At 41.2% G+C, this 27482-nt stretch overlaps 1 protein-coding gene across 1 annotated transcript in view; it reads left to right on the plus strand.

Moving 5' to 3' along the window:
- The first annotated feature begins 597 nt into the window (after nt 1-597).
- Nucleotides 598-27482, plus strand: part of PCSK2 (proprotein convertase subtilisin/kexin type 2) — a 274633-nt gene continuing 247748 nt past the window's right edge. Inside the window, exon 1 of the mRNA XM_043602927.1 lies at nt 598-1132. Within this exon, the coding sequence (XP_043458862.1) occupies nt 956-1132 (177 nt within the window). The 5' untranslated portion in view covers nt 598-955. The remainder of the gene's footprint in view (nt 1133-27482) is intronic.

Consider the following 27482-nt stretch of genomic DNA (forward strand, 5'->3'; position numbering starts at 1 on the left):
AGCCTACAAAAATATAAATAAATAAATAAATACTCGTCCCCATGAGTCACCCCAAGAAGGCTGCTTTCCCCAACCTTCCCCGTGCGGGGAAAGGGAGTAACCCTCCCCGGGATTTGTCCAAAGTGGTGAGAGGAGGGTTAATATTTGCTTTGTTGTTGAGCGCGAGAGAGGCAAGTGTGCCTTGAGAGAGAGAGAGAGAAAAAAAAGAGTTATTTTGCAGCGGAAAATAAGCAGGGGAGAGGAATGGGGAGAGGCCGGTGCCCCAGCTCCCCTCGGAGCCTCAGGGAGCGGCACACGCCGTAATTCTCTTTCCAGAGCCTTACAGATTTCCACAAACAATGACATCACTCCGGCGCCGCCGACCAGATTACAGCTGGGGGGATTTTCCTGGGAGCTAGGCGGGCCCGGGTGGAGAGATGGAGGAGCTCTCCAGGGTTCTGAAAGGGGCGGGGGCGCGGGCTCGCCGCTCAGCGCCCCCCGCCGCGGAGGCGGACCGGCCGGTCTGGGGGCGGGCAGGGGTGGGCCCGGGGCGGTCCAGGGCGGGGCCCGTCGCATCTCCGGCCCTCATTGGCTGCTGGCGAGCGCACGTCAGCCAGGCTGGTGCTCTCCTCTGTCCCCAGTGGAATTGGAGCCGAGGAGGAGCTGAAAATGCAGATTTAGCCCCAAGCACAGACATACACTCGCTCTTTCTCTCAGATACACACAGCTCCCCACATTCGCACCTCTGCCAGCGAGCCTGACTACACGGCTTCCCCGCCAGCCAGATGCTGGAGGAGAATACACATTGATTTGCTGCTTTCTGAGCCCCCTAATCAGTCTCTTTCTCTACACAGAGATTTTTTTAAAACAAACAAAAAAAACTATATATATACATTTTTCATTTGCACCTTTCCTCCGAGTCCTCCGCTCCACCAGCCTGCGCGCCTCCTAGCACCACTTTTCACTCCCAAGAAAGATGAAAGGTGGCTGTGTCTCCCAGTGGAAGGCGGCCGCCGGGCTCCTCTTCTGTGTCATGGTTTTTGCATCTGCCGAGAGACCGGTCTTCACGAATCATTTTCTTGTGGAGTTGCATAAAGGAGGAGAGGAAGAAGCTCGCCAAGTTGCAGCAGAACACGGCTTTGGAGTCCGAAAGGTAAAATCTCCCTTGCATTTCGCATGTTGTTTCAAAACGGGGGCAGCCCTGCGCAATCTCATTGCAGATTTGCAAGTTTTCTTTCTCATGCGATGCAGATATTCTGCCATGGGCTCTTTAACACGACATTGCCTCCGGTGATCTTTCACGGGTTATGTAATTAAAATGTCCTTCAAATTATACTAGTAAGGTCATAAAAATAATTTATTGCTCTTTGACTTGGTGGCGAAAACAAGATAACACCTTTCTGACAATGCCTTGCGCCCGGGCTGCTGTCCGAGGTACCAAGTTCTCAAGGCTGGGTGGGGATGGGGGAATGAAGTGCTGAACATCTGGGCTTGACGTTGGCAGTCTTTGCCAGGGATGTATCCCCCGCCCCCATCCCCTGGAGAAAGAGTAGTTTCCAAGGGACAAGGCTAAAAGCTTGGATATTGCAATTCACCTCCGTGCTTTTCGGACCCCGCGCTAGGAGGACTTCCCTCCCGGTGACTTCGGCCCCTGTTCCCTTAACAGCTCTCTGCCTCCAGGAGACTTGGAGACATGAACTGGGGTTTCTTTCCAAAATCCGGGTGGAACTTCTCGCCCTCGCCCCTGCCCACGAGCGCCCGCCCCCGAAGCGTACTCCTAGTTAGCTCTGATTCTCAACTCACAGCTGTAGAAGCTGGAAAGGTAGATTTTAGAGGAGTTCCCTATGGAGAAGTTGGGGTGTCTCTCCTGGTGTGTGGGCGGCCACCGTGGCTTTCTCACGAGGGCGCGGGGATCCCCATTCCAAGAAGTTGCCAGAGTTCAACTGTTCGGGCAGCTGCCTAAGGCTCCCAACCTAAGACGCCTTGGGACTCCTTTTGTGACTCCAGGGTATCCATCTGGGACGCAGCGGAAAGGAGAGTGCTGGGTGGGGGCCGTGGCTTACCTGCTTGTCCTTCTTACGAAATATCTTGTCAGAAATCGCAAGTGTCCTTAGGAGACCTGGCGAGAGGTGGGGTAGAGTGAGAGGATGCACGGAGAAACCGGGCAAAGGGAGCGTGGAGGACGTAGGAATGCGATTTGGCAACCAGAAGGCTGGGTGGAGGTCTGGGTGGAGGCTGGGTGGAGGTGTGGGATTCGGGGCCCTATCTTCTCCCTCCCGATCCCAGGAGAGGGGCGGGAAACGAGCGGTGGGTGCTTTCTTTTGTTGTTTTTGCCTCTCAAGGGCAGTGCGAACTAGGTTTCCTATCAGTCCCTCTGTCCGAACTTCCCATGTCTCCCGTCTTCCTCCCGGACGCGGCTCCCTCTTGAGCAGCTGGCTCTCCCTCCCCGGTAGGGTGTTGGCAGCAGCGATTTCGACCCTCGGTGGGTTTCCCCGCCAGTCATACTAGTCTGGGAGGAGAAGCCCGCCGGGTCTACCAGTGGCGCGCGGGCGGGTCTTTGCAGAAGGGAACTTGTTGCTCCCGGGAAGCGTGGGTGGAGCAGGGAGAGAGGATGCGAGCTGAGGGAGCAGCCCGCTGTCGTTCTGGCCCAGGGTCTGGGGCTGTTTCAAGAGTTTGTGTTTATTTCAACACAGGAAACAAGCAGACCCCCCTTCCTTCCCAACCCACCTCCCTAACTTGTTAGGAGACAAGATTCAGGACCCAGGAGCCACAGATAGAACAGTGATTGTCACCGTGATTATTATTACCTGACAACAATGGGGCACCCTTGTGTGCTGGAGTCCTTACACATATTCTTATTTAATATTCTCAACAACTCCAAGGAAGCTGCTATTATTATTAAGCTCATGGTACTGATAAGGATATTGGCTCAGATCAGGGCCCAAGGTAAAAAACAACCAGATCTGGATTTAAACCTGGATCTTTCAGAAATAAACTCATGCTCTTTACCTCTTAGTACATGCCAAACAGGCTAAGTGCTCTGCAGGATGTGTTGAGCTTTGAGGTGGGCTGAAAAGGGATATGGCATCAGGCTTTTTAGTTTCTGACTGCCAAGGGGCTGCAGCTGATTCGGGAATACCTGCTACTCTTTCCGTACCATGCACCTTTTCATAGTGTAGGCAGACTATTGCTACCTCCTCCTTACTTCCCCTTTAGACAATGCCCTTTAGGATCTTAGCAACTTAAGCAAATCCGGGTGTAACTAAGACAGATAATGACTTGACTTATTAATTCTCCAAGGGGTCGCTTTTGTTTTGTCTTGTTTTGTTTTGTAGAGGTAAACGGCTTAATGAGGGGATTTGTAGTTTTGACGGTGGAGTTTGAGAAAGGAGGTATAGGGACAATGTCATCCCAAATATATCTGGAGAATCTTGATATGCTTACTGTGAACTCTCAGGGAACTCATACTCTGGGGTAAAATCAGACACCTAAGTCTCTCTCACCCCTACTCTTTATTTGAGAGGAGCCCACTGGCTTTGAGTCAGCCACAAACATGCAATTTCTATCTGGGAAAAATGAACTTTTACCTTGCCACCTCTCCTCCCCTCTCTATAACCCCCTCTCGAAAACAGTATCTCTTAACCAAATGATTTTTGTTCTGATATATAGTTAAGTTAAAAAAAAATCAGCCTATGGCAGAATGCTTCTGTCTGACAAATCTTTGCATGGTGCCACACCTGTGTAGAAGGAGCCCTCTTTTCTTTCCTTGGATTCATGTCCCACCCTTCTTCCTTCACGACTGAGCTCCAAACCTTCCCTGATGCTATGGACCACCATGTGCTTTCTCTTCTCCAAATTCCCACGGGATGAAAAAGCAAAGCCTACACGACATAAGCTAGTACATCCCAACACTCTTCCTCCAGTCATTTTATATATGTAAGTAAATGTGGGTGTAAGTATTGTCTTTCCACTTAAAAGGTAAATATTCAAGGACCATATCCTCCATACTTCTAGTGTCCTCACCATGGCCAGCCTAGTACTGGGTTTGCCAGCCTGTAAGGAAACTTCCTTAGTTTTATCTGTTCCTCCGGGTTTCTCACACACTGTCCTGCCTTGTTCTCATCACATACTGCACTTTTGTCACTCTTTTTTTTTTTTTCATTTTAAACCTACAATACCTCCTTCTCCTTCCTCTCTCTAATACTTAGTGTATCTTCCAATTCCCTACCGCCCCATCCTCTCCAATGCTCAGGGTCAGACACCAAGGATCCTCGGTGATTACTTATTCATCCCAAAGAAGGGTCAGCTATGCAGACTAGGGGAACCTGCTGTTTTACTAAGTTATCCATCCCATCTAAACTCACAAGCCTGTGAGGTAGAAATTGTTGCCATCAGACCTAATTCTCAGATGAAAAACTTAAAGCCCCAACCAGTTAAACTTATATCTGGAGAGTGAAAAAAACTCAGATTTAAAACCAAATTTGCTTTGTGGAAAATAACTTTGTTTTCCTACCAAACTGCCTCCGGGAAACCTTCCCGGACAGCCAAGAACTCTGCTCTCTGGGCACCATTTTAGAGTTCTGATGTTTTCCCTTTCCTTGCTTTCTTTTTAATTTTTTCTATATCCAACAGCTATTTGGTATTAACGTATAAACCTATGTCATTAACAAATGTGTATGAGTATGTATTTCAGGTAGATCATAAATCTTCTAAGAGTAGAAACAATACACTGTGTCTTCTTAAAGCCCTATGTTTAGCACAGTGGTCTATATATGAGACATTAAATGAATACCTGGTGATTTTTTTTACCAACCCCTGCAAGGCCATGACCAAACAAATGTATTTCCTCCCCGAAATGGAACAAAAATACCTGTAACTTTACTGTCAGAAAGGTGTGTTGAGACTAAAGTTTTCTATTTTATCGTGACCTGGCTAAAAGACATCTGTTCATCAAAAAAGATGTATAGACATATGTATATGTCTAGGAGAGTGAGTTTACAATAACATCAGAGGTGTTTTTCCGAGTGCCTTAAAATTCTTTTTTTTTTTTTAATTTTTAATGTTTATTTATTATTGGGAGACAGAGAGAGACAGAGCACGAGAGGGGGAGGGGCAGAGAGAGAGGAGACACAGAATGTGAAGCAGGCTCCAGGCTCTGAGCTGTCAGCCCAGAGCCTGACACAGGGCTCCAACTCACAAACTGTGAGATCATGACCTGAGCCGAAGTCGGATGCTTAACCGACTGAGCCACCCGAGCACCCCTTAAAATTCTTAATATACTACTAATTTTAAATCTCTTGGAAAAAGAACAAAAAAATATTTATTAAAACAGTATATTGAGGGGCGCCTGGGTGGCGCAGTCGGTTGGGCGTCCGACTTCAGCCAGGTCACGATCTCGCGGTCCGTGAGTTCGAGCCCCGCGTCGGGCTCTGGGCTGATGGCTCAGAGCCTGGAGCCTGTTTCCGATTCTGTGTCTCCCTCCCTCTCTGCCCCTCCCGTGTTCATGCTCTGTCTCTCTCTGTCCCAAAAATAAATAAACGTTGAAAAAAAAATTAAAACAGTATATTGAAGGTTAGCCAAAAATCAAGTAAGAATTAAGGTAGAAATCCAAACAGTTGACAATGAAGTGTTTTTGTTTTGCTACAGTAGGTTTTGGTTTTTGTTCAGGTAGGACTGAGGCTAGGATAATTACACAAGTAAAATCATGTGACCACTTTTATATGTGTGCTCACTGCATTTGAAAAACTCTAGCAATAATTGTGCTGGTATACAATGAAAGAATAAACTTCTTTTCATTTTAACTGACTTTTTAATTTTAACTTTAATAGAATTGAATTCTTTAATTGACTTTAATGTTAAAATCAAATTTCTTTTAATTTTATTGAAGTACAACTTAGGAAAGAACACAGTCCATAAACTGTCACAAACTGAGCACACTTATGTAATGAGCATCCAAATCAAGAAATAAAGTATTATCCATACCCCATAAGTTCCCCCTCTTGCTCATTTAGGTAGTTTTTAGTTTTAGGCTATTATGATTATTGCTTCTGTGGAATTTGTAATGTATGTATTCCCAGCATATATGTCTCTCTGTTGGGAATATCCCTAGGATTAGAATTGTTGAGTAAAAGGGCATATATACATTCAACTTTAGGAGACTGTATCAGTTTTCTATTGTGTAACAAATACTACAGACTTTGTGTCCTAAAACCACACAAATTCATTATTTCATAGTTTTCATGGATAAGGAGTCTGGCACATTTTAGCTGGGTCTTCTGCTCATGGGCTTACAGGTAGAAATTAAGATATTGGCCAGCTATGTCCTCATCTACAGGCACAACTAAGGGGAAGTCCACTTCCAAGCATATTCAGGTGTTTAGGATTCAGCTCCTTATAATTGTAGACCTGGAGTCTTCAATTTTTACAAGTTCCACTCTCAGCTCCTGGAGCTACGCTCATGACCTTGCTGCATGACCCTTTCCATAAACCTTCTCACACTTTCACTCTTCTTTCAGGAAAGGCTCAGTCCCTGTTTAGGTGAGCCTGATTAGGTCAGGCCCGCCCAGAATTGTCTTGATTAATTCAGGTAAACTGATTTGGGACCTTAACTACATTTGATAAAATCCCTCCCCTCTGCCACAAAAAGGTAATCTAATAACATAAATGACATCCATCATCTTCACAATCCTGTCCCCACACTCATGGGGAGGGGATGATACAGGGCACGTACACGAGGGAGAGGAAACCTTGGGGGTCATCTCAGAATTCTGCCTGCCACAGACAAACTGACCACCAGCAATGTGTGAGGTTTCTGATCGCTCCACATTCTCAGCAACATTTGATTTCTTATGCCTTTTCCTTTTAGTTATTTTGGTGGGTACATAATGATATTTCATTGTGATTTTAATTTGCATTTCCCTGATGATCACCTCAAGCGGAATACCTCTTCATACGCTATTAGTGGTTTGGAAATCCTTTTTTATACATCATTTGTTACAGTCTTTTGCCCTGAAAAGTTTGGTTTTGTTTTCTTTTCTTTTTCTATCTTTGTTTCTTCTTTCTTTCTTTTCTTCCTCTTTCTTTCTTTCTTTTTTTTTTTTCTTTTGGATTGTCTGTCTTAATTTTCCGTTTGTAGGAGCTCTTTAGCTATTGTGGATAGGAAGAATCTTTTGTCATATATTTATTTTTGCCCTTTTAGTGGTATTAACAATATTGAATCCAGATTCTATAATTTCACTCTCATTTCATCATGGATCAATTGTGAGTCAGAAGAAGTAGTCTTCCACCCTCTGCCCTGTTCTCCTCTAGATCAAGATTAACATGGTTCAGAAGGGGAAACAAAACAAGAGATAGATTTGATCCTAAGTGTTTCCAAGAGGATTCCTATCTAAGAATCCCTTAAGGGACAGTTTTTCTGACACTACACGATCTATTACCATGGTAACCAAAGGTAAATAGCCCAGAACTCAACTTCCCCAACATGAAAGCTATGAATTCCTTTTGGACTCTAACTTAATACAGTATGCTTTAGGTCAAGTCCAAGCTCATCCCTTAAGCCTTATCTGACTGACTTAGACTGGAATATTCTCTATCTCTTTGGGACTTCCCCTGCATTTAATCTGTTCCTTTTCTTGGCACCAGTCACATTTGTCCCAGCACTCACTATATACAATGCCTCTCTTGTGACTAAAGGAAGCCAGGAACAGCAATGTTAAAAGGTATAGATAATGGGATTTAGAATTAGAAAGTACTGGAAACTTGTCTAGATTATGAAATCTCTAAGAGGCTCATGTTTATTTGAAATGGCTAATAAAATATGGTGGTTGTGAAAAATAAATAGTACAGTGTGTATAAGGTTTTGAACACAGTGGCAAGTGCATAGAATAAAAAACCTATTATTGGTAGGAGTAATAATAATAAAGTGATGACCTGGTTACATTTTTTTGCTGAAGAAAACAATTGTAAGTTGTACTTTCTTGGGAGTGACAACTGATTGAATGAGGAGTAAACAGCCCAATGGGAACCCATCCAGGAGTTGGCCATGATCCTTGAGAGTGCCTGGCTGAAATAATCCAGAATTAAATTCACTATAGCCCATGGTAATTATCTTAACCAATCATGCTGACTTTCTTAGGAAATTTGATTCACTAGTTGCTATAGAGAGGAAAATGGGGTCTAGTTGTCATGAAAGAGACTATCCAGGCCATAGGAGATGCAGACATTTCATCTGAGTTCCTATAACTTCCCAGCTCCATTTCCCAGCAAAAGATGGGACAGAAGGTAAAGGCTAGTTACCAGATTAATTTTGTCTTCTCCTTGGGCCACAGCAGTACCACATTTCCCAGCCTGCTTTGCAGATAGGTACCACCATATGAGGATGCTAGCCAGTGAGATGTAAGCAGAAGTGATGTGCACTTCTTCCTTGCTTGATGCGTACAAACTGACCATAGGTTGATTCTCCACCTTTTCTCTTCTGAGGTTTGACGTGATTAAGAACAGTAACTTTGGAAGCCAAATGCCAAAGACGGTAGAGTCGCAAGATGGAAGGACCCCAGGTCCCTGATTCTTGACTTAGAAGAGCTTTATGAGTCAGAAAGTAAATTGCTATTACATTAAAGCACTGGGATTTGAGAGTTTATCTTTAGAACCACCAACATTACCCAAACCAATATCCTGTCAATAAATATCCTTCTTTCTTAGGTTGCAAGAGTATTCTCTGAACCTTACAACCAAACCAAACCAATTACAAGAATAGTAATTTTTAAAAGACTTATGAAAGCTCCTACATCTTCACCTCATAATGTCAACCAACTTTACAGGTCTTTGTGATTTTTCTTCTCCAGGAAGAATACACAACCAATTAAATACTCCTGTCCCACTGGTGACCAATATGCTTTACTCATAATAGGGACTCATTATGTGCTTCTTCACTGATAAGGTGGATCACAAGGTGACTATTCAGCCATTAACTCAGAGAAAAGGCACTTGAAGTACTAGTTTTCAAGAAACTACCCCTGTAGCATCCATTTATTTATAGGCAGCAATGTAGCTAGGAAATAGAAGTAGGTAACAGGCAGCATGTCAATGACTGGCAGACTCCTGCGTTTCCCTAAATTTCCAACTTATAAATTATCAGTGATAGAATAGATCAAAAAAAAATTCTTTTTCTCAAATGAATGAATATCTAAAATTCAATGTCTCTTTCAAAAGGTCTTATTAGCTGTAGATCACAATGTTACAGCACATCAGGGACTGATGCTATAGTTAAGTTTGCAATAATTATATATTTGGCTGTAACTGCTCAAAGAAGTTAGGCTTTAAAAATAAAACATAAAACCTGAAGTTCATACTTTTCCCACCCACTAGAGCAGTGGCTTCATTTTACATTTGAGCTCAGATTCATCATTTCAAAAAGAAACCCTGAACTGAATTTGTGGGTTATTATTTGAGAGTCAAATAATCACAGGACATTCGAAAGCAAGAGTTTTAGTTTCATCTTCTTTACTAATATACTTCTAAAGAAGCGTGTGTGTGTGTGTGTGTGTGTATAATAGCTGAATAGCTGAAGTCCATTAAGTGACTAAACTCCACTAATGGTTAGGGAATCAAGAAATTGCATTTGAATTAACAGTTCTACCCTAAATGTAATGGTTCCATATTAATGAATGGCTTCTATTATTCTGTGTTAGGTATATATAAAAAGCAATAAATTCCCTAGACAAATCATTTTTTGTCCCTAAAACAATTTGACCATAACTTTTTGGAGAAGGTTGTGATGTGCTGAGCTCCTCTGATGAGAATAACTGAATATAACAAAGTCTTAGGTTGAAAGTGAAACATGGACACAAACCCTTAATTTTCTGACACAAATGAAGTAGCCTCAACAATATCACAAGATGTTGGTAGCTTCTCCATTAGGAAGTTGACAAGAACATGAGAACTGTAGAATCCTAGGGTTGCTCTTTATTTATAACTTTATTTATTTTTATAATTATTATTTTAATTCTGTATCAAATTAATTAATATATGCATTTTTTTAAATTTTTTTTTCAACGTTTATTTATTTTTGGGACAGAGAGAGACAGAGCATGAACGGGGGAGGGGCAGAGAGAGAGGCAGACACAGAATCGGAAACAGGCTCCAGGCTCTGAGCCATCAGCCCAGAGCCTGACGCGGGGCTCGAACTCACGGACCGCGAGATCGTGACCTGGTTGAAGTCGGACGCTTAACCAACTGCGCCACACAGGCGCCCCAATATATGCATTTTTAAATTTTTATTTAAATCCAAGTTAACATACAGTGTAATAATGATCTTAGGATTAGAATTTAGTGATTCATCACTTACACATAAGACCCAGTGATCATCCCAACAAGTGCCCTCTTTAATGCCCATCACCCATTTAGCCCATCCCCCCACCCAACATCCCTCCAGCCACCCTCAATTTGTCTTCTGTATTTAAGAGTCTCTTATGGTTTGCTTCCCACTCTGCTTTTATCTTATTTTTATTTTTTTCTTTCTTTTCCTGTTTTGTTTCTTACATTCCACACATGAGTGAAATCATCTATTTGTCTTTCTCTGACTGACTTATTTTGTTTCGCCTAATACACTCTAGTTCCATTCATGATGCAAATGGCAATATTTCATTCTTTTTGATTGCCAAATACTATTCCATTCTATATATATCACATCTTCTTTATCCATTTGTCAGCTGATGACATTTGGGCTCTTTCCATACTTTGTCTATTGTCACTAGTGCTGCTATAAACATTAGGGTGCATGTGCCTCTTCGAATCAGCATTTTTGTATCCTTTGGATAAATTCCTAGTAGTACAATTGCTGAGTTGTAGTATAACTCTATTTTTAATTTTTTGAGGAACCTCCATACTGCTTTCCAGGGGGGCTGCACCAGTTTGCATTCCCACCAATAGTGCAAAAGGGTGCCCCTTTCTCCGTATCCTTGCTAACATGTTGTTTCCTGAGTTGTTCATCTAAGCCATTCTGACAGGTGTGAGGTGGTGTCTCATTGTGGTTTTGATTTGTATTTCCTTGTTGATGAGTGATGTTGATCATCTTTTCATGTGTCTGTTAGCCATCTGGCTGTCTTCTTTGTAAAAATGTCTATGCCTTCTGCCCTTTTCTTTGCTGGATTACTTTTTTTTTGCAGGGGGGGGGGTGTTGAGTTTGACAAGTTCTTTCCAGATTTTGGTTACCAACAATTTATCTGATATGTCATTTGCAAATATCTTCTCCCATTCCATTGGTTGCCTTTCAATTTTACTGATTGTTTCCTTCCCTGTGACTTTTCATCTTGATGAGGTTCCAATAGTTCATTTTTGCTTGACTCTCATGAACATCCAATTCTTCTCCTAAATTTTCCTAAATAGATTCACTTAATGCTTACATTGTGTCAAGGTAGAAAGAGTTCAAAGGAAGATAAGAAACATGTTAGGACAACTTATTTGGAGACATCAAGAACAGGAAGATAATAACTTAGGCTTAAAACATATGCCACGTACAGTAACGGCATTAGAAAAAACTTTTTGACCTGGGATACTTGGCTTTCACTGTTCCGGTGTTTTAATATAAGCTGAGAGTAGTGACATCATAAGTCTTGCTTTCTGTGTAAATGCGACGCCTGATAAAACTAAGCCTACAGTGAGTAGTTGTTGAATGAATGATCTAATTTATGTTGGCGTCAGATTTCTTAGATAATCGAGCGTCTTTCCTCTTGATATTTAAGCAAACAAGCAAACAAAATTGTGAATTCTTCTACTGGGGGGATGGCTAATCTCTCAGTGTAAACACAGTGTTCTTACTTGTTGCAGTCCTCATGAATGCAACGAATACGAATAACCAAGTTGTTAACTTGACATAAATTAAGACTCCCTGATCATGTAAAAAATACAATAACTTAATTATTTTTGTCAAAATTACACATTCTCATTACTATTTTTTAATATAAAGTAGTACAAAAAAAGCACTGAAAAAAAGGTGGGTTTTTTTTTATTACCCCAAACCTCATTACTCAGAAATAACCATTAATAGCATTAGATAAATTTTATTGCAGATATTTCTGTAAGAATATATATATATAGAGAGAGAAAAAAAGTAGTTAGATAAATTGTTTTACGGAACTGGGATTATATTGTACACACTACTTTTTAAAAAATATTTATTTATTTATTTATTTATTTATTTATTTTTAAATTTCTTTAATGTTTATTTTTATTTTTGACAGAGAGAGAGACAGAGCATGAGCGGGGGAGGGTCAGAGAGAGAGGGAGACACAGAATCCGAAGCAGGCTCCAGGCTCTGAGCTGTCAGCACAGACAGACCCTGATGCGGGGCTTGAACTCACAGACTGCGAGATCGTGACCTGAGCCAAAGTCGGACGCTCCACCAACTGAGCCACCCAGGCGCCCCAATATTTATTTATTTTTGAAAGAAAGAGACAGAGAGAGAGCATGAGCAGAGGAGGGGCAGAGAGAGAAAATCCTAAGCAGGCTCTCTGTTGTCAACACTCAGCCCAACATGGGGCTCAGTCTCACAATCTGGGAGATTATGACCTGAGTGGAAATCAAGAGTCGGAACCTTAACTGACTGAGCCTCCCATGTGCCCCTGTACACACTACTTTAAGTTTTAAATTATTCATTTGATTATTATAGAATTTAACAAAAGGAAAGGAAACTGAAAAAAAAAAATGATGACATTGTTAAACTTCAGACAAATTAGTCACGGAAGAGATATAATTTTGTAATAGGTCTCCCTAAAATTAAAAAAAAATTATTGTGATGGTACTGAGGAGTTTGTGACTATTTTACATGCGAAAGTTAGATAGGTAGATAATATATATTTAATGACAAGTTTGATTAATTCATTATGTATTTCAACTTCAGTGAATTGTGGAGTCCATGCTCAGCAAAGTGGGGACATTAGCCTGCTAACACTTTCTCTTGCCTTCCCTATTCACACATTGCAGTGCTCCTTAGGTGTGTCATATTTTGCACTAGGTTACATGTAAATATTAACCTTCTGCATATAACCATGATTTACAGTATTGCTGGTATTTGTTCTACATTAAAATTGCTTGTGATTTCATCACAATTGCTTTACCCAGAACTTCTTCAATCCCAAATTCTTCATTTTCATTTGTCTCTTGCCTAGCTAGGCTTTACTGAAAAGTGAAAGGAGCCTGAGTAGGAAAAGGGAACTCTCTTCTCTCTGAGCTAAAAAAACAGGATGGGCAGATGAAGTTCAGTGTGTAGGTCACAGAAGAGGATATGGGGAGAATACCCACTGAGGAGTCACAACTACTTCAAAGGTGAAGGAGGCAAAGTCAACACTTCCAGTGAGGGAAGAGGTGATGGGGTGGGGGCTTCAAGGGAGACAACATTTTGCACACTGTTACTGGCAAGGGAAGGGATGCTGACAAAGGGCAAAGGACGACTTCTGGGCAGCACTGAGGGGCCAAGAGGGAGAGAATCGATTTATAGTGGCACCAACTGCATCATTTTCTTAAACGGCACTTAAGTGGGGGTGGTAGAGGTTGGGAGAGAGAGAAATGAAGTTTTTAAAAACTAGAGACTATCAATAAACTAGAACAGAAGGTAAATTGGGATTCATAGTGAGAGAACTGAGAGAAAGTTCTGGTTAGTGACTGGGGTGTTGACTCTCTAGGCTCCAAGTCCCGAACACATCCAGATAATGATAATGCCCATAGAGGTTAATTACCAAAGTCAAAAAGAGGTAAAGCTGGCCAAGGATCTGAAAGTCAAATGCACAAACATCCATCCACATACACCTCAGTCATACCACAGCAATAGATAGCATTGCCAAGGAAGAGTGTTGAGAGAAAAAGGAGAGAAGAGGTCCCAGGACAAAATCCTGGAGAACTTTGGACCTGAAGGGGAAAAGAGAAGCCAGGCAAGGAGACAGAGCTTGGACTGTTAGAGATAGGGAAGGAGAATTGAGGACTGTGAAAGAAAAGTAGGTGAGGGTTAAGAAAGAAAGAATGGGGCAACCAAGGCCACTGGTTTTAGAGATGAAGTCCTTGTTGAAATTGGAGGTGCCACCTTAGCACATTGGAAGAGGACACATATGTTAGTTTGGGTTTCCAGGATTAAGGGATAAGAATTTAAATGAAAGTTGTTTATTTAAGGAATGGACCTACAAAATACTGGTAGGGGAGTGGGGGGAGTGAAACAGGAAAGGGAAAGCAAGTTGTCATTTTGGATAACTGGGGGCTCAGTCCCACCAGGAAACTCTGGAGAGCTGGTGTAGAACACGTGCCCCAGAGGTATCCTGCCTGAGCTGTGAGGGAGCTGGGGTATTTATGTGCCAGTTACAATCACACATCGATTCAGGATTGCTAATTACTCCTGGGTGGCGTTAAGTCTCCAGTACTTTGACCTGGCACATGTTCAGAAGAGCAGAATTTGGCCAACTAGAGAAAACTCAGGTGAAGAAATTCAGAGCTGGCCTGCCCTAAATGCTAAGGCCCAAAGGGATCCGAGCAGAAAAGTGATCACGTCTGCTATAGGAAGGAAGCCACATTGTGAAGGGTAGCAGTAAATATGATGAAGTTGAGGTATCAAGACAATTTCTTCAAGAAGTGTAAGGGAGGGGAAAGAGGAAAAGCATTGAGGTGATTTAAATATATGTCATTTTAATGGTGTTTGTAAATAATAGTTTCTAAACACTTGTCAGACCGCTTGGAAATTGCTATCCCACCAAAAACTTGTGATATGTTAGCCTAATTATTCTAAGTGGTTTATCTGGAGTAATTTAAATTTTTACAAGTAATAACTACAGTGATGGAATTACAGGAAGGAATCATAGAAAGGCATTAGTTTAACCTCTCATTTTACACAGGAGGAAAAGGAAATAAAGCATGATGTTTATGTTCTTCACTACTAGCAATGAGCATTTGAACCCTGTCGTTTATTGGCTGTGATTCAGAGACCAGAGAACCGTTGTATCCGCCTTTCACATTGGATGAGACTGAGACCCCAACTGCATGAGATTCCTATGAGTAATTAGCCACACGCACCAACTGGATCTGACCACTCCACTTCACTGCAGAGCCCCCTGGCTTGCTTTTCACCACTTTACTTGTAAAAGTTGTATAAAGACCAGTTTTCCAAACAAAGCGGCTTGTAGATGCAAGGATTCTGCACCAGCCACAACCTATTGGATTTACACTAGGTGAAATACAGAACAAGAATTGATGTTTCTTTGACTGCCCCCTTAGTGATTAATACAGCACTGTACATTTAGTAAGCACTCAATAAATATAAAAATAAGTGATGAGTGGGGCGCCTGGGTGGCGCAGTCGGTTAAGCGTCCGACTTCAGCCAGGTCACGATCTCGCGGTCCCGGAGTTCGAGCCCCGCGTCAGGCTCTGGGCTGATGGCTCGGAGCCTGGAGCCTGTTTCCGATTCTGTGTCTCCCTCTCTCTCTGCCCCTCCCCCGTTCATGCTCTGTCTCTCTCTGTCCCAAAAATAAATAAACGTTGAAAAAAAAAATAAAAAAAATAAATGATGAGGAAGAAAATCTAAAAGCTTACATTATCATCGGATGCTCACGAAATGACAGACTGATGTGTTACGTAATGCTGCAATCAGGAAGACCAAGCATGCTAGGAAAGGTTACATGAAGATCCTAATTTGTGCTTGTGTTAAATGGCTTCAATTAATTAATTACCATTGATGGCCTAAAATGTTGTGACTTGATGGGATATAAAGAAACCTAAGACAGAAAATAAGGTAATCCACAAATTCTATCCTTCCTTGCCCTTAGCTTACTCTCTACTTCTGTGAAGGGGAAAAAATCAGTTTCATCAGGAGGCTATCAGTTCCCTTCCAAGGTGATGGAAATTCAGACACAAGAAGGTAGTTGGCATCCAAGGGTCTATTCTAGTCAGTTCCTGCTGATTCTATTTCTTGGGACTGTCAGCCAAGAATGGGAGACCAAGAGAGACCTTGCAGAGCCTAAGACATGGGAAGAAGGATGGGAGACAAGCCATTGTCGATCTCGAAGTCCAGAAGTGGTACCATGTTGTGGGGGAAGGAGGGCAGAATCAGTGCCAAAGAGAATTTTGTAGAGTTGTGTCTTCACTGAGGCTTGACATTAACCTAAATTTAGACCCAGCAGCTGAAGCCAAAACAAACCTTCCTGGCCATTAACTGGAAAATAGGAAAGGACCAAGGGAAAATTACGGGAGTTTGAAACGAATGGACAAAGAAACTAACAGGAGCCACAGTCATACCAAGGGATAGTATAGAAGCAGAAAAATATTCAGTTCATTCAACAATCATGTACTTAGTACATTCAATAAGCAAGTATGATGTCAGACACTGAGACATGGATTTGGGAACAAATCTTTGCTTGTGTCACATTTACTAAGTCCCATCGGCCAAAACAAGTGCACATGGCCAAGCTCAGTCAGTGCGGAGACAACTAACCATGGAATTGATCCAGAGAGGCAGAAACAAAATGCAGACCATTATTGCAACATTCTAGACCTTCTGCGAGTGATGACATCTCTGAGTTATCCCATCAAAGACTGAGAAATCTGGGAAATTTAACCACCAGCTGCCATTCCTTCTTTGCTGAGGGTTGCACCCGAGCCATCAAATTGCTGGCACTTTTGCTTTCCCCAAGAAGACCAAACATGCTTCCAGAGGCAAAAATGCACAAAGACTCTGTCATGTATAGGTACTGTCTATAGGCGGTGTCCCGGGTAGGCCACGGGAATGAAGGCAGGGCATCGACACCATCTGACGCACAGAGGCCATCAGTTAGATAGAATATAGGTTCTGATTTAAATAAATCAGAAGAATACAGTGCTCTTTGTAAACAACAAGAGTACTGGCAATATGTTTTGTGGTAGATTTATGATACAGTACCCATGAGGCAATGACTGTCAGCAGAAAGGGAGTCTTCCCAGGGCAGACAGTGTCAGGTTGATGTGAATTTGCATTGAGACTCATAATTTCAACAGGCCAAAAGGAAAGAGGGTTTATAGAGGATCCCATGACGTGTGCAAAGGAACACACCAGGATTCTGGAGGGAATGCAAGTGGTTGTGTCTGGCTAAATGTGGAGAGAGACCGAGAAGCCAAAGAAGTGGACTGGGGTCAGTTTATGAGGGGTCACCCAAGCCATGCAGAGGAGTTTGGATGTTGTCGTTTTGTAGAAGGGGGCGTTGAAGGATACTTGGAAAGTGTAACAGGAAAGCCTAGGATGACAAGTTCAGCTAATAGTGAGTTGGAGGGGCCCAGGTTTCCCAGCCTGGTTCCTTTGTCCTATGGAATCAGTCATGTTTTGGAAGCTGGTAGCATCATCCCCTTTAACAGATGATGCTACCGGGAGTCAGGTTACATGTCTTTGATCCCATTGCCACTGGCTGATGACATCAAGGATACGAATGGCTTAATTATTGTCTTTGGAGCCACAATAAATGGCTGGTAGAGGCAGCCAGTTCCATCTGTGAAATTTATTCCAGCTAAGAACAAAATGATTAAATGCATCCTACTTCCTCTCCCAACATATGAATGCATGAATCTAAAACAGACCTTCTAACTTAGGAGCTAAAAAGAAAAGCCAGGACAGTAGTATATCACTGTCATCCCAGTGGATCTGACAGGTAGATTATTCCCAGCTCCTCTAAAGGAATAATGTATGTTCTTAAATTTTCATTTCTGAAATAGTGTTTGGAAATTTTGCCCGAGGGTAGAAGGAAACAGTGAGTGAGGCAGAGAATCAGGTACCCTCTATCTATCTCACTACCTGGTTGTCATAAACTTGATATAAATTAGTTGTTTAGTTTTTGGTAGTGAATCATAGCTTGAATCCCACTTTGGACTGTTCATTCAGTCCTACAATATAGAAAACAACCATGTACAATGCAAGCTGTTTCACATTGTTGAGCTCCTGGTTGTAGGCAAGAGTGGCTCTCAGAATCACAGAAGAGAGCTGAATGTTGTCCATGGAGACAAATGCTCAGGAGTGGCTTAGGAATGGACAAGGTGTCCTGAGTGCTGTGACTTGAGGTCAGTGACTCCACTCTCTCTGCTAGTCTCCCTTCAAATAGCTAATTCCTCCCTTGGAAATATCTAATTCCAAAGGAACATCCATCCATGCAATTCATATTTTATCAACAGGTTTTTAGTGAGTCCTACAGAGATAAGCACATTGAAAGGCATGGATTCTACAGACAGAAAGGTGACTGACACACGTAGATTTATGTGCAAAGGAAAGCATGTTATAAGTTCTCTACTCCAGTTTGTTAGACTTCACCTGATCTGATGACTCCATTCAGCTTTAATGAATACCCATTTTGTAAGTTGGGGTGTGGAAAGCTCTAGTTATACACAACGGACTTTCTCAGACCAGGCTAACCTTATAACATGCCCAGATAAGCTGAGGCTGAATAATATCCTCTGTCACATCTGGTTATGCAAGGAAATGACATCCTCACTCCACAGGCTTCCTCCTGTTGACAGAGAAGCTGAAGGCACATACAAACAATTAGGCTTCTCTGCTGCATGAGTGGCATCTGTTCAAAGAAGCTGTCAAGACTTCTACTCCTCTATGGAAATCATATTTACTTTATTCATCTAAATAATGTGGCTTGTTTGCCTTCTGTATGAAATGGTCTTGCACTGTTTCTCATTGATTGATTTTTATGAGATAGCATATCACTTTCTGTGTGTCCATATGCCTCTCTGCTAAGAATGGAATAGCTTCTTACTGAATCCTTTCAATTATATTCTTTTACAGTTTTGGAGGCATTGTGTTTATTCAAAATGTCCAACTCCTTATCCCTATGTTTTTCACTGCCCAACCATGCTTTCCAAGATTAACAGGAAAAGAATGATGAAAATAAATAAAAGCAGTAATTAAAAATAAAAAATAAAAGCCACATATTTTATATTCCATTCCCAACATGTTGCTCCCTGGTTGGGTAATTATAGCAATCAGAATCCACTGAAATAGGCTGTATATATTTTTCAAAGCTATCTTTTTTGAAGCAGTTTTAAGTTTCCAACAAAATTTAAATATACAGGGATTTCTTATATACCCCTTCCCACTCCCCCACATACATCTCCTTCCCCATTATCAGCATCACTCACTAGAAGGGTACATTTTTAACCAAAGATGAACCTACATTCACACACCATAATCACCCCAAATTCAGTTTGCCTTACTGACACAACTCTCTTTGTGTTGTAAATTCTGAGTTTGGAAAAAGTATAATGACAAATATCCATCATTATAATATAATGCAAACTATTGACTGCCCTCCAAATCATCTGTTCTCTGCTGTTCATCTCTCCTTCCCTCCACCCCTGGAAAACACTAATCTTTTTTATTGCCTTCAGTTTTGCCCTTTTAAGAATACCAGAGAATTGGAATCATACAAAATGTAGCCTTTTCAGATCAGCTTCTTTCACTTAGTAATACGTATTTAAGTTTCCTCCATGTCTTTTCATGGCTTGATAGCCTCGTGTTTTGTTTTGTTTTGCTTTGTTTTTAGCACTGAATGATATTCCATTATCTAGATATACCAGTTTATCCATCCACTTACTGAAGGACCTCTTGGTTGCTTCCAGGTATTAGCAATTATGAATGAAGCTGCTGTAAACATCCATGGGCAGCTTTTTGTGTAAACATGAGTTTTCAACTCCTTTGGGTTTATTTGTTTATTTTGAGAGAGGAAGAGAGAGCAGGGAAGGGGCAGGGAGAGAAGGAGAAAGAGAATCCCAAGCAAACTCCACCCTGTCAAAACAGAGCCCAACGTTGGGCTCGAACCCATGAACCATGAGATCATGACCTGAGCTGAAATCAAGAGTTGGACGCTTAACCGACTGAGCCACCCAGGTGTCCCTGCAATTTCCCATGGTGTATAATATAGACTGTCTTCATCTGCTTATTTGCCACTTGTATGTATTCATTGGTGAGGTGTCTGTTAAAATCTTTGGCCATTTTTTTTAACTGGGTTGTTTGTTTTCTGACTGTTCAGTTTTAACAGTTCCTTGTTTATTTTGGATAATGGTCCTTTATGTGTCTCTTGCAAATATTTTCTCCCAGTCTGTGGCTTGTCTTCTAATTCTCTTAATATTGTCCTTCAGAGAGCACAAGTTTTTATTTTTAAAGAAGCCCATCTTATCGATTATTTCTTTCATAGATTGTGTCGTTGGTGTGGTATGTAAAAATGTATCACATACCCAAGGTCATCTAGGTTTTCTCCTGTGCTATCTTCTAGGAGTTTTATAGTTTTGTGTTTCATATTTAGGTCTATGATCCATTTGGAGTTAATTTTTGTAAAGGGTGTAAAGTCTGTGCCTGGATTTTTTTGTTGTTGTTTTTGCATGTGGATGTCCAGTTGTTCCAGCATCAGTTGTTAAAGAAACTATCTTTATTCCATTGTATTACCTTTGCTCCTCTGTCGAAGGTCAGTTGACTATATCTATGCAGGCCTATTTCTGGGCTCTCTATTCTGTTTTCTTGATCAATTATTCTATGCTTTCACCAAGACTGTACTGCCTCAATTAGTATAGCTTTACAGTAAATTTTGAAATCAGGCAGTGTCAGTCCTCCAACTTTGTTCCTGTCCTTCGATACTGTGTTGCCAATTCTAGGTCTTTTGTCTCTACGTATAACCTTTGGAATCAATTTGTCAATGTCCACAGACCAATTTACTAAGATTTTGATTGGGGTTGAATTGAATCCATAGATGAGGTTGGGAAGAAGTTACATCTTAACAATATGAAGTCTTGCTATCCATGAACATGGAATATCTCTCCATTTATTTCTTTGATACCATTGATCAGAGTTTTATAGTTTCCCTCAAATATATCTTGCACCTGATTTGTTAGATTTGTATCTAACAAATATAAATTCATTTTTGAATTTATGCTAATGTAAATGGTATTGTTTTTATTTCAAAGTGTACTTTCTCATTGTTAGCATAGGTTTTGCTTTTAAGTTACTCAGTATCCTCACACTTGAATGCTCAGAAGTCTGTGAGCAAGTAGCATTGAATGTGCCCACAAATGTGTCTTGAGCTCAGTCTGTAAATTCACTATTAGTTGGGAGATATCAGAATGGTTAATCTTAACTTAACGTAGTTGCATTTAAAAGACTGTACATTGTATCAAGACCATACACCATGATGTGTGTGATATCCCTGGCAAAAAACATAACTTCAATCTAATGGTAAGAAAACATTGGACAATTCCCAATTGAATGGAACTCTACAAAATAACTGGCTTGTACTCTTCAAAAGTATTAAGGTCATGAAAGACAAAGACAGACAAACTAAGAAACTCTTCCAGATTAAAAGAGAGATGAAAACTACATGCAACATGTGATCCTGGATTGACCTTGGTCAGACTTTTTAAAAGCCATAAATAATATTATTAAGACAATTGGTGAATATTAGTGACGTCTTGATGTCTGCAAGTGAGAAAATAATATTATATCAAAGTTGGTTTTCTGATTATAATACTTATACTGTCTTGTCCTTAGGAAACAAATGCCATCTACAAATTACACTCAGAAAATTCAACAAAATTAATATGTATACATAGAAAACATGATCAAGAAAGTGCAGTAAAATGTTAGTGACTGGAGACTCTGGATAGAGGTTCTATGAACATTCTTTGCCCTATTCTTGAAATTTTTCTGTGAGTTTGAAATTATTTCAGCCCTAATCAGTTGGTTCTGTAAAGTCATCAACTTTAATAATTATACTCAAAAAGCATCCTAAGTTATTTAAAATGTTTTTTTTCTTTGCAATTGGTTTTTGCTTTATTTGAATGTATGGTTATACAGTGAAGAATAGCAGATAGTATGAATTACTTTGTGGTTGGATCTCCTTCATTGATATTAATCCATTAGAAACATTTTAAACCTGTACTTTTATCTAGGAAAAAACAATTACCCTTCCTCAATGGAAGAATAAAGTCTACTTCTTTAAAAAAAAAAAAAAGAAAGAAATTGTTTTGAAAATAAATTATCCCAAAAAGGGTATATTGGCTCAAAACTATCATTCAAGTCTCTCTCCCTCTATGAAACTGAGAAAATTTCCACTTTCTCAATAGCCATGAGGTTTCATCCAACTTCTGCCACCATAGAGCAGTATGACCTTGACCAAGCTATTTAACTTTCTGAACCTCACTTTTCTTATGTATATAATCCAGATGTCAACTGAAAATGCCCTGTACCTTGAGATCTAAATAAGATTCACTCAAACCCCTCCCCCACTCCTGAATTATGTACGTTTAGAAGTCCTAAGCCCTTCTCAACATTCCTGTAAATTCTAAGGGTGAAATCTGGATCCTTGTTTCACTTCTGGATCCTGTTTTCTGCTCCCAATAAAACTTCTAGGTTAATAGCTGATGTCCTCATCCCACACCTGCAATCTCTATTCTTTATTAGGCTAACAGGTGTGAAAGTCAGCCACCATCTTGATTTCCCAACACCTACCTAACTCACCACTCACCCAAGGCATTTGTAACTATAATGTATTTTACTGAAGATGTCAGGGATGCAGAGAGGGGATTTATGTTGCAAAATACAAACAACTGTAAAGTAAGCATCAGGCAGGCATAAAGACAACTTTTGGTCACCTCACCACTGGCGCTCAAGCAGTGGCCCCTTTGCCCAATGTCATGCCAGCTTCACATCTCTTACTGACTTCTCTCCCCTTTCTTTTTTCTGTCCCTTGGTCTGCTTATAATTCCTTCCTCTCATGGGTCAAAACAGATTCTTCTCAGGAAGAACAGATCTTTTTGTTCTCTAGGCACCCATGACCTTAGGACTCTACCAACCATCACAAGACTCTCTCAGATAAAGACCTCTGCCTCCCCAAGAAGAACTCCGGTGTCAGCTAAGGTGTCCTAACCTCTGCAAAGTGAGACATAGTGCTAGGTACTCTATCAGGCCATTTCCACTGTGAAAATGCTGAGATACTATGAAGCACACCGGCTTTTATTTTACAAAATGAAGTTATCTTTATTGTATATGTCAAAATTTAAGAGTTTACAAAGCTCACTGTAGAAAATAATAAAGAGGTAAACCAAAAAAATTAAATCATTCCAAGTTTTGCCATCTGTTATTAACACTTAGGTGAATATTAGCTGAACATCTCCTCAAGCAGTAACCTTAGTTGGCACACACTGTTTTGTTTCTACAAAAGCAATATATTGTGAAAATCTTTCTGCTGCAATGAAGACAAACGCGACATCATTTTTACAGCTATTTACTCTTTGAAAGTGCAATCAGCTTTCTTCCCTGCAAAGTCCCTTTCTTCCTTCACAAGCTTTTCCATTCTTTCTGCAACTTTATTCCAGTGAGACCAACACTGATATTTCAATATTTAACTTAGTCTTGATATCACTGCTCTCATATACACAAACCAACAAATGTATCCCTTTGAATACAATTCCAAATGAATCCCCTTTCTCCAGCCCTCTTATCGATGTGGAATTTAATATGGCACCAGTGAACTTCATTAAGAAATCACATTTGCTATTGGCTTGGCCAAATCCAGCTTTCTTCTGGATTATTCCAGATTTCAAAGAAAAAGGAAACAACTTGCTTGTGAAGACACCAGCTCAGGTGACTACTTTTCTTTCACCCCTTCTTCTCTGTTGTAATCAACCCCAGAGCTGATGTTTGGTAGTAATTAATCTGTCTTGTCTTCCACAACTGCTGCAGAGTACTTGGGCCCAACTATGGACAAAAATAACAGATAGTCTCTGTCTGTGATCAAATAGATTTTTTTTTTAATGCTAAAAGAACTGAGGGTATTTCTACCCTGGTTCAATCTCATGAGTTTCTAGGAGTTCAAAATCCCTCTTAAGATGTGCCTTTTGCCAAGCACTTATTAGAGTTCTAGACTGTTCAGAGCTAGAAGGTGCAATATGCATTACTCATTGACTCACAAATTAAGTTTTCTTTGCCCAACATAGTTCTTTCAATCTTTTTGTCATAAGGAAGGCATGTACTCTCTAATTTGCCACAAGCCTCACCTCTCCCTATTGTCCTATACCTGACTCACATATTTATATTTCCTGCTTGTCTCCCACAGCATTAAATGTCTTACTAATGCCCAAAGAATGCCATACTGAAAGATAGCCATCTACGCTGAGGCACACAGCTATTAGTGACTCCTCCCAAATTCAGTCTAGAACTTCCCAATTTTTTCATTCATTCAATAGATATTTATGAAGCACATGCTCTATACCAGGTACTTGTAAGCAATACAAAGATTGTCCATATGGAGCCTGCAGTTGTTCCCAAGTCTGTCTCCAGAGAGAACGTTCTTTTTGGCATACCAGGATAATTTTGAAAGATGAAACTTTAGGCACTGTGTCGGTAGTTCAAGTTTTTAAGGCTTAAGATTCTTCTGATCCCTAACATTTCATACAAAACCAGCCTGTGTATGAATCTTCCCATTAGGAAGAAGCATTTCCTTACTGTGCAGCATGCATGACCCCCTTGGCTATGGGTCGGAATTGCTCTCCTGGGATTGACTAAGGATATTCAGTTGTCTGACAATGAGAAAAAATGAGACAAATGATCAGAGCACTTAGAGTAATTAGTCACTACCAGCCTTTGATGGCAAGCCACAAGTGCAAAAATGAAAATGTAAAGGCCTAATCTCAAAAGTATGGATCAAAAATCCTTCAGGCTTCCTGGTTTAAGAGACAGGCTAGTAAATGGAGGTGTTCTCCAGAAAATATCTGGATAAAAGGCACCTCCTCTCTGTACTGCGGAAGTTGGTTGGTCCCTGCCCAACCCATGGAGGGGGTATAGCCCAGTGTGAACCTGAGGAATATGGTTTGTTCCCTCATCATCTTGAGCTGTCAATCAAACTATTCTTACCCTTGCTCTGGATGGCAGCTATGACTTTATAGCTGATATAAAAGTCTGCTTTAAAAAAAAGTTTTCTATTTCATGATGGGAATTCATATTTAATTTGTGTATTAGGTTAAACACACTTTTTTATTTTTTTAATTGCTTACCTTGCACTCAATCCAGGGAAACCAGTAATGGTCTCTGGGCAGGTGTCAGTAACGTGCAGGGCCCATCCTCTGACTGACTCGGAGAAAGACAAGTTCAGGGTAGGGAAGAAATTTGAGGGAGAGTGAAAAATAGAAGAAGAGCACTGGCTTCAAAGTCAGCCAGACCTGGGTCCAAATGAACTTCTCTGCATCTCTGTCTCCTCATACTTAAAATGGAAATAATAACACCCACCTTGCAGGACTGCTTCAATCAGTAAATGGGATGATTTTTTTGAAGGGCCTGGCAAGGCAAATTTGCAAATGGATTTAGCCATTTTCTGCTGGAAACTGGCAACATCCTGGTTTGTGGCCTCATGCTGACTCCCTTTGTGCATCAACTGTCCCATCTAGCAGATCCAAAAATGGTGATATCCATGCCTTGCCTTCTGGGAAGAGATGGCAACTGGATGTCCCAAGGCATCAGCTGGTCCCCGATTCATCTTTAGGGTGGACTTCCTGGTATGTTCTGATTGTGATACATTGATTCCATTCATGGCCCAATTATTGACCTTCTTTTATTTGCCCTGGAACTTTGGCAGTCCTCTCTATTCTGGGCTAGCCTCTGCCTTGCTTTGGCCAAAAGAATATGGTCAAAGTGCTGTGGGCCTGTTCCAAGCCGGCGACTCAAGAGGCCTTACACATTCCCATTTGGTCTTTTGCACTGTTGTATTTAATTTTGGAACCCTGCATCATCCATGAGAACAAGCCTGGACATGGCTGTTGGAGGATGAGAGACCATGTAGAGGAGACCTGAGGTGCCCCCGCTCACAGCCAGTCAACACTCTGAAGCAGAACCAACTACATAAACTACAACTGACCACACATGCATGAAGTAGCCCAATCAAGACCTGAACAAACACTCAATGAGCCTAAACTGTTTACCCAGGAAACTGTGAGCAACTGTGGTTGCTGTTTAAAGCTACCAAGATTTGTGGTACTTTGTAGCACACATTATCATGGTCATACATGACTGAACCCTGACTGACTGAGAAGTTTCCTCCAATACTGGGGCTCCTCAGCATTGGAGTGACAGCCTCCCTCTGCGGGTTTGCCTGTCTCCCTAGTCCTCAGCTACTGATCATGTTCTTTGAGCTTCTTTGTGAATCACCCGAGAGCCTGACAGCAGAGGCAGCTAATAGTGGTCCTGGGGAGGCATAAGACAAAGGAAGAGTCTTTTGCAGGAAAGGAGATGATTTTTACCAGTTGTTCTCCAGACCCATTTCTTGTCCATCTCTCTTTCCAAAGTAAAACAGGAAGAAGTGAGAATATTCAAATAGCTTAGAAGTGTGATCCTGGGTCCAGACTTTGAAGAGGAGGAACTTTGGTTGAGAGAAAGATGCACAAGTCAGTAGGGGTGAACATTTAGAACCTATATACAAGAGGTGGTTCAGGCTGGGGCATGATTGCAATACAGGTATACCCAGGCCTTTGGTATCCTCTTTTCTGCCTCTTTTAGTCCTACTCTCTTCCTTTCTGGCCCGAGAAACCACCATCCCATCAGCAAATCTCAATGGAGGCATTTAGCCAGTCATGGCTTAGGGAGTTAGCCTCCTAGAGATAACTGCACTTTCATGAGACCAAGCTTCAACACACACACACACACACACACACACACACACACAATTTAGGATGCAAAGAAAGGCCTTTTAATGCTATCTAAATCCACACTAACTTACCCTGCCTCTCTCACAAAAATTGTCAGCCTGTCCCTTCCCCTCTCCTCTCTTCTTCTTACTGTCTCCTGCCTACTTAACAGCCACAACCTCTCTTTCTATTCTTCTTTTTTTCTATACTGTCATGTTTCTGTCCATTACACAAGTACAATTTTCCTGCTTGTACATTTCCTCGCCAGCCTGTAAGTATCTGTAGGGCAGAGCCTGGGACTCCCTCAGTTCTCTTTGTCCCCCAACCTTATTACAGACTGCAGTCTCTCATCCATAAGAGATTGCATGAGATCCAGGGAAATTAAGAATGGTCTCAGGAAATGTCAGTGTAATGCAGAGCCTAGATCTGACTGTAAAACGCAGGGCCAAAGTGAAACTGAAGAGCAATTATCAGCTGGGCTGGTTTCAGTCCTTGATGTATTGTTTTGTTTTCTGGGTTTTTTTTTTCTTGAAACCTCTTTTTTCTTTTTAAAGTTTATTTATTTATTTTGAGAAAGCCAGAGACAGTGTGAGCAGGGGAGGGGCAGAGAGAGACAGAGAGAATCCCAAGCAGACTCCATGCTTCCAGCTGCAGAGCCCGATGCCAGTCTTGAACTCACAAACCATGAGATCATGACCTGAGCCGAAAGCAAGAGTGGGATGCTTAACGACTGAGCCACCCAGGCATCCCTTCTCCTTAAATCCCTTGACAGCAGCTCCTTTTGATAATAAAATTATAAAAAATCTTTATATGTGGAATGCCATCCAATTCTACCAAACTGG

This window comes from Prionailurus bengalensis, chromosome A3 (assembly GCF_016509475.1).
Source record: "Prionailurus bengalensis isolate Pbe53 chromosome A3, Fcat_Pben_1.1_paternal_pri, whole genome shotgun sequence".
NCBI classification, from domain to species: domain Eukaryota; kingdom Metazoa; phylum Chordata; class Mammalia; order Carnivora; family Felidae; genus Prionailurus; species Prionailurus bengalensis.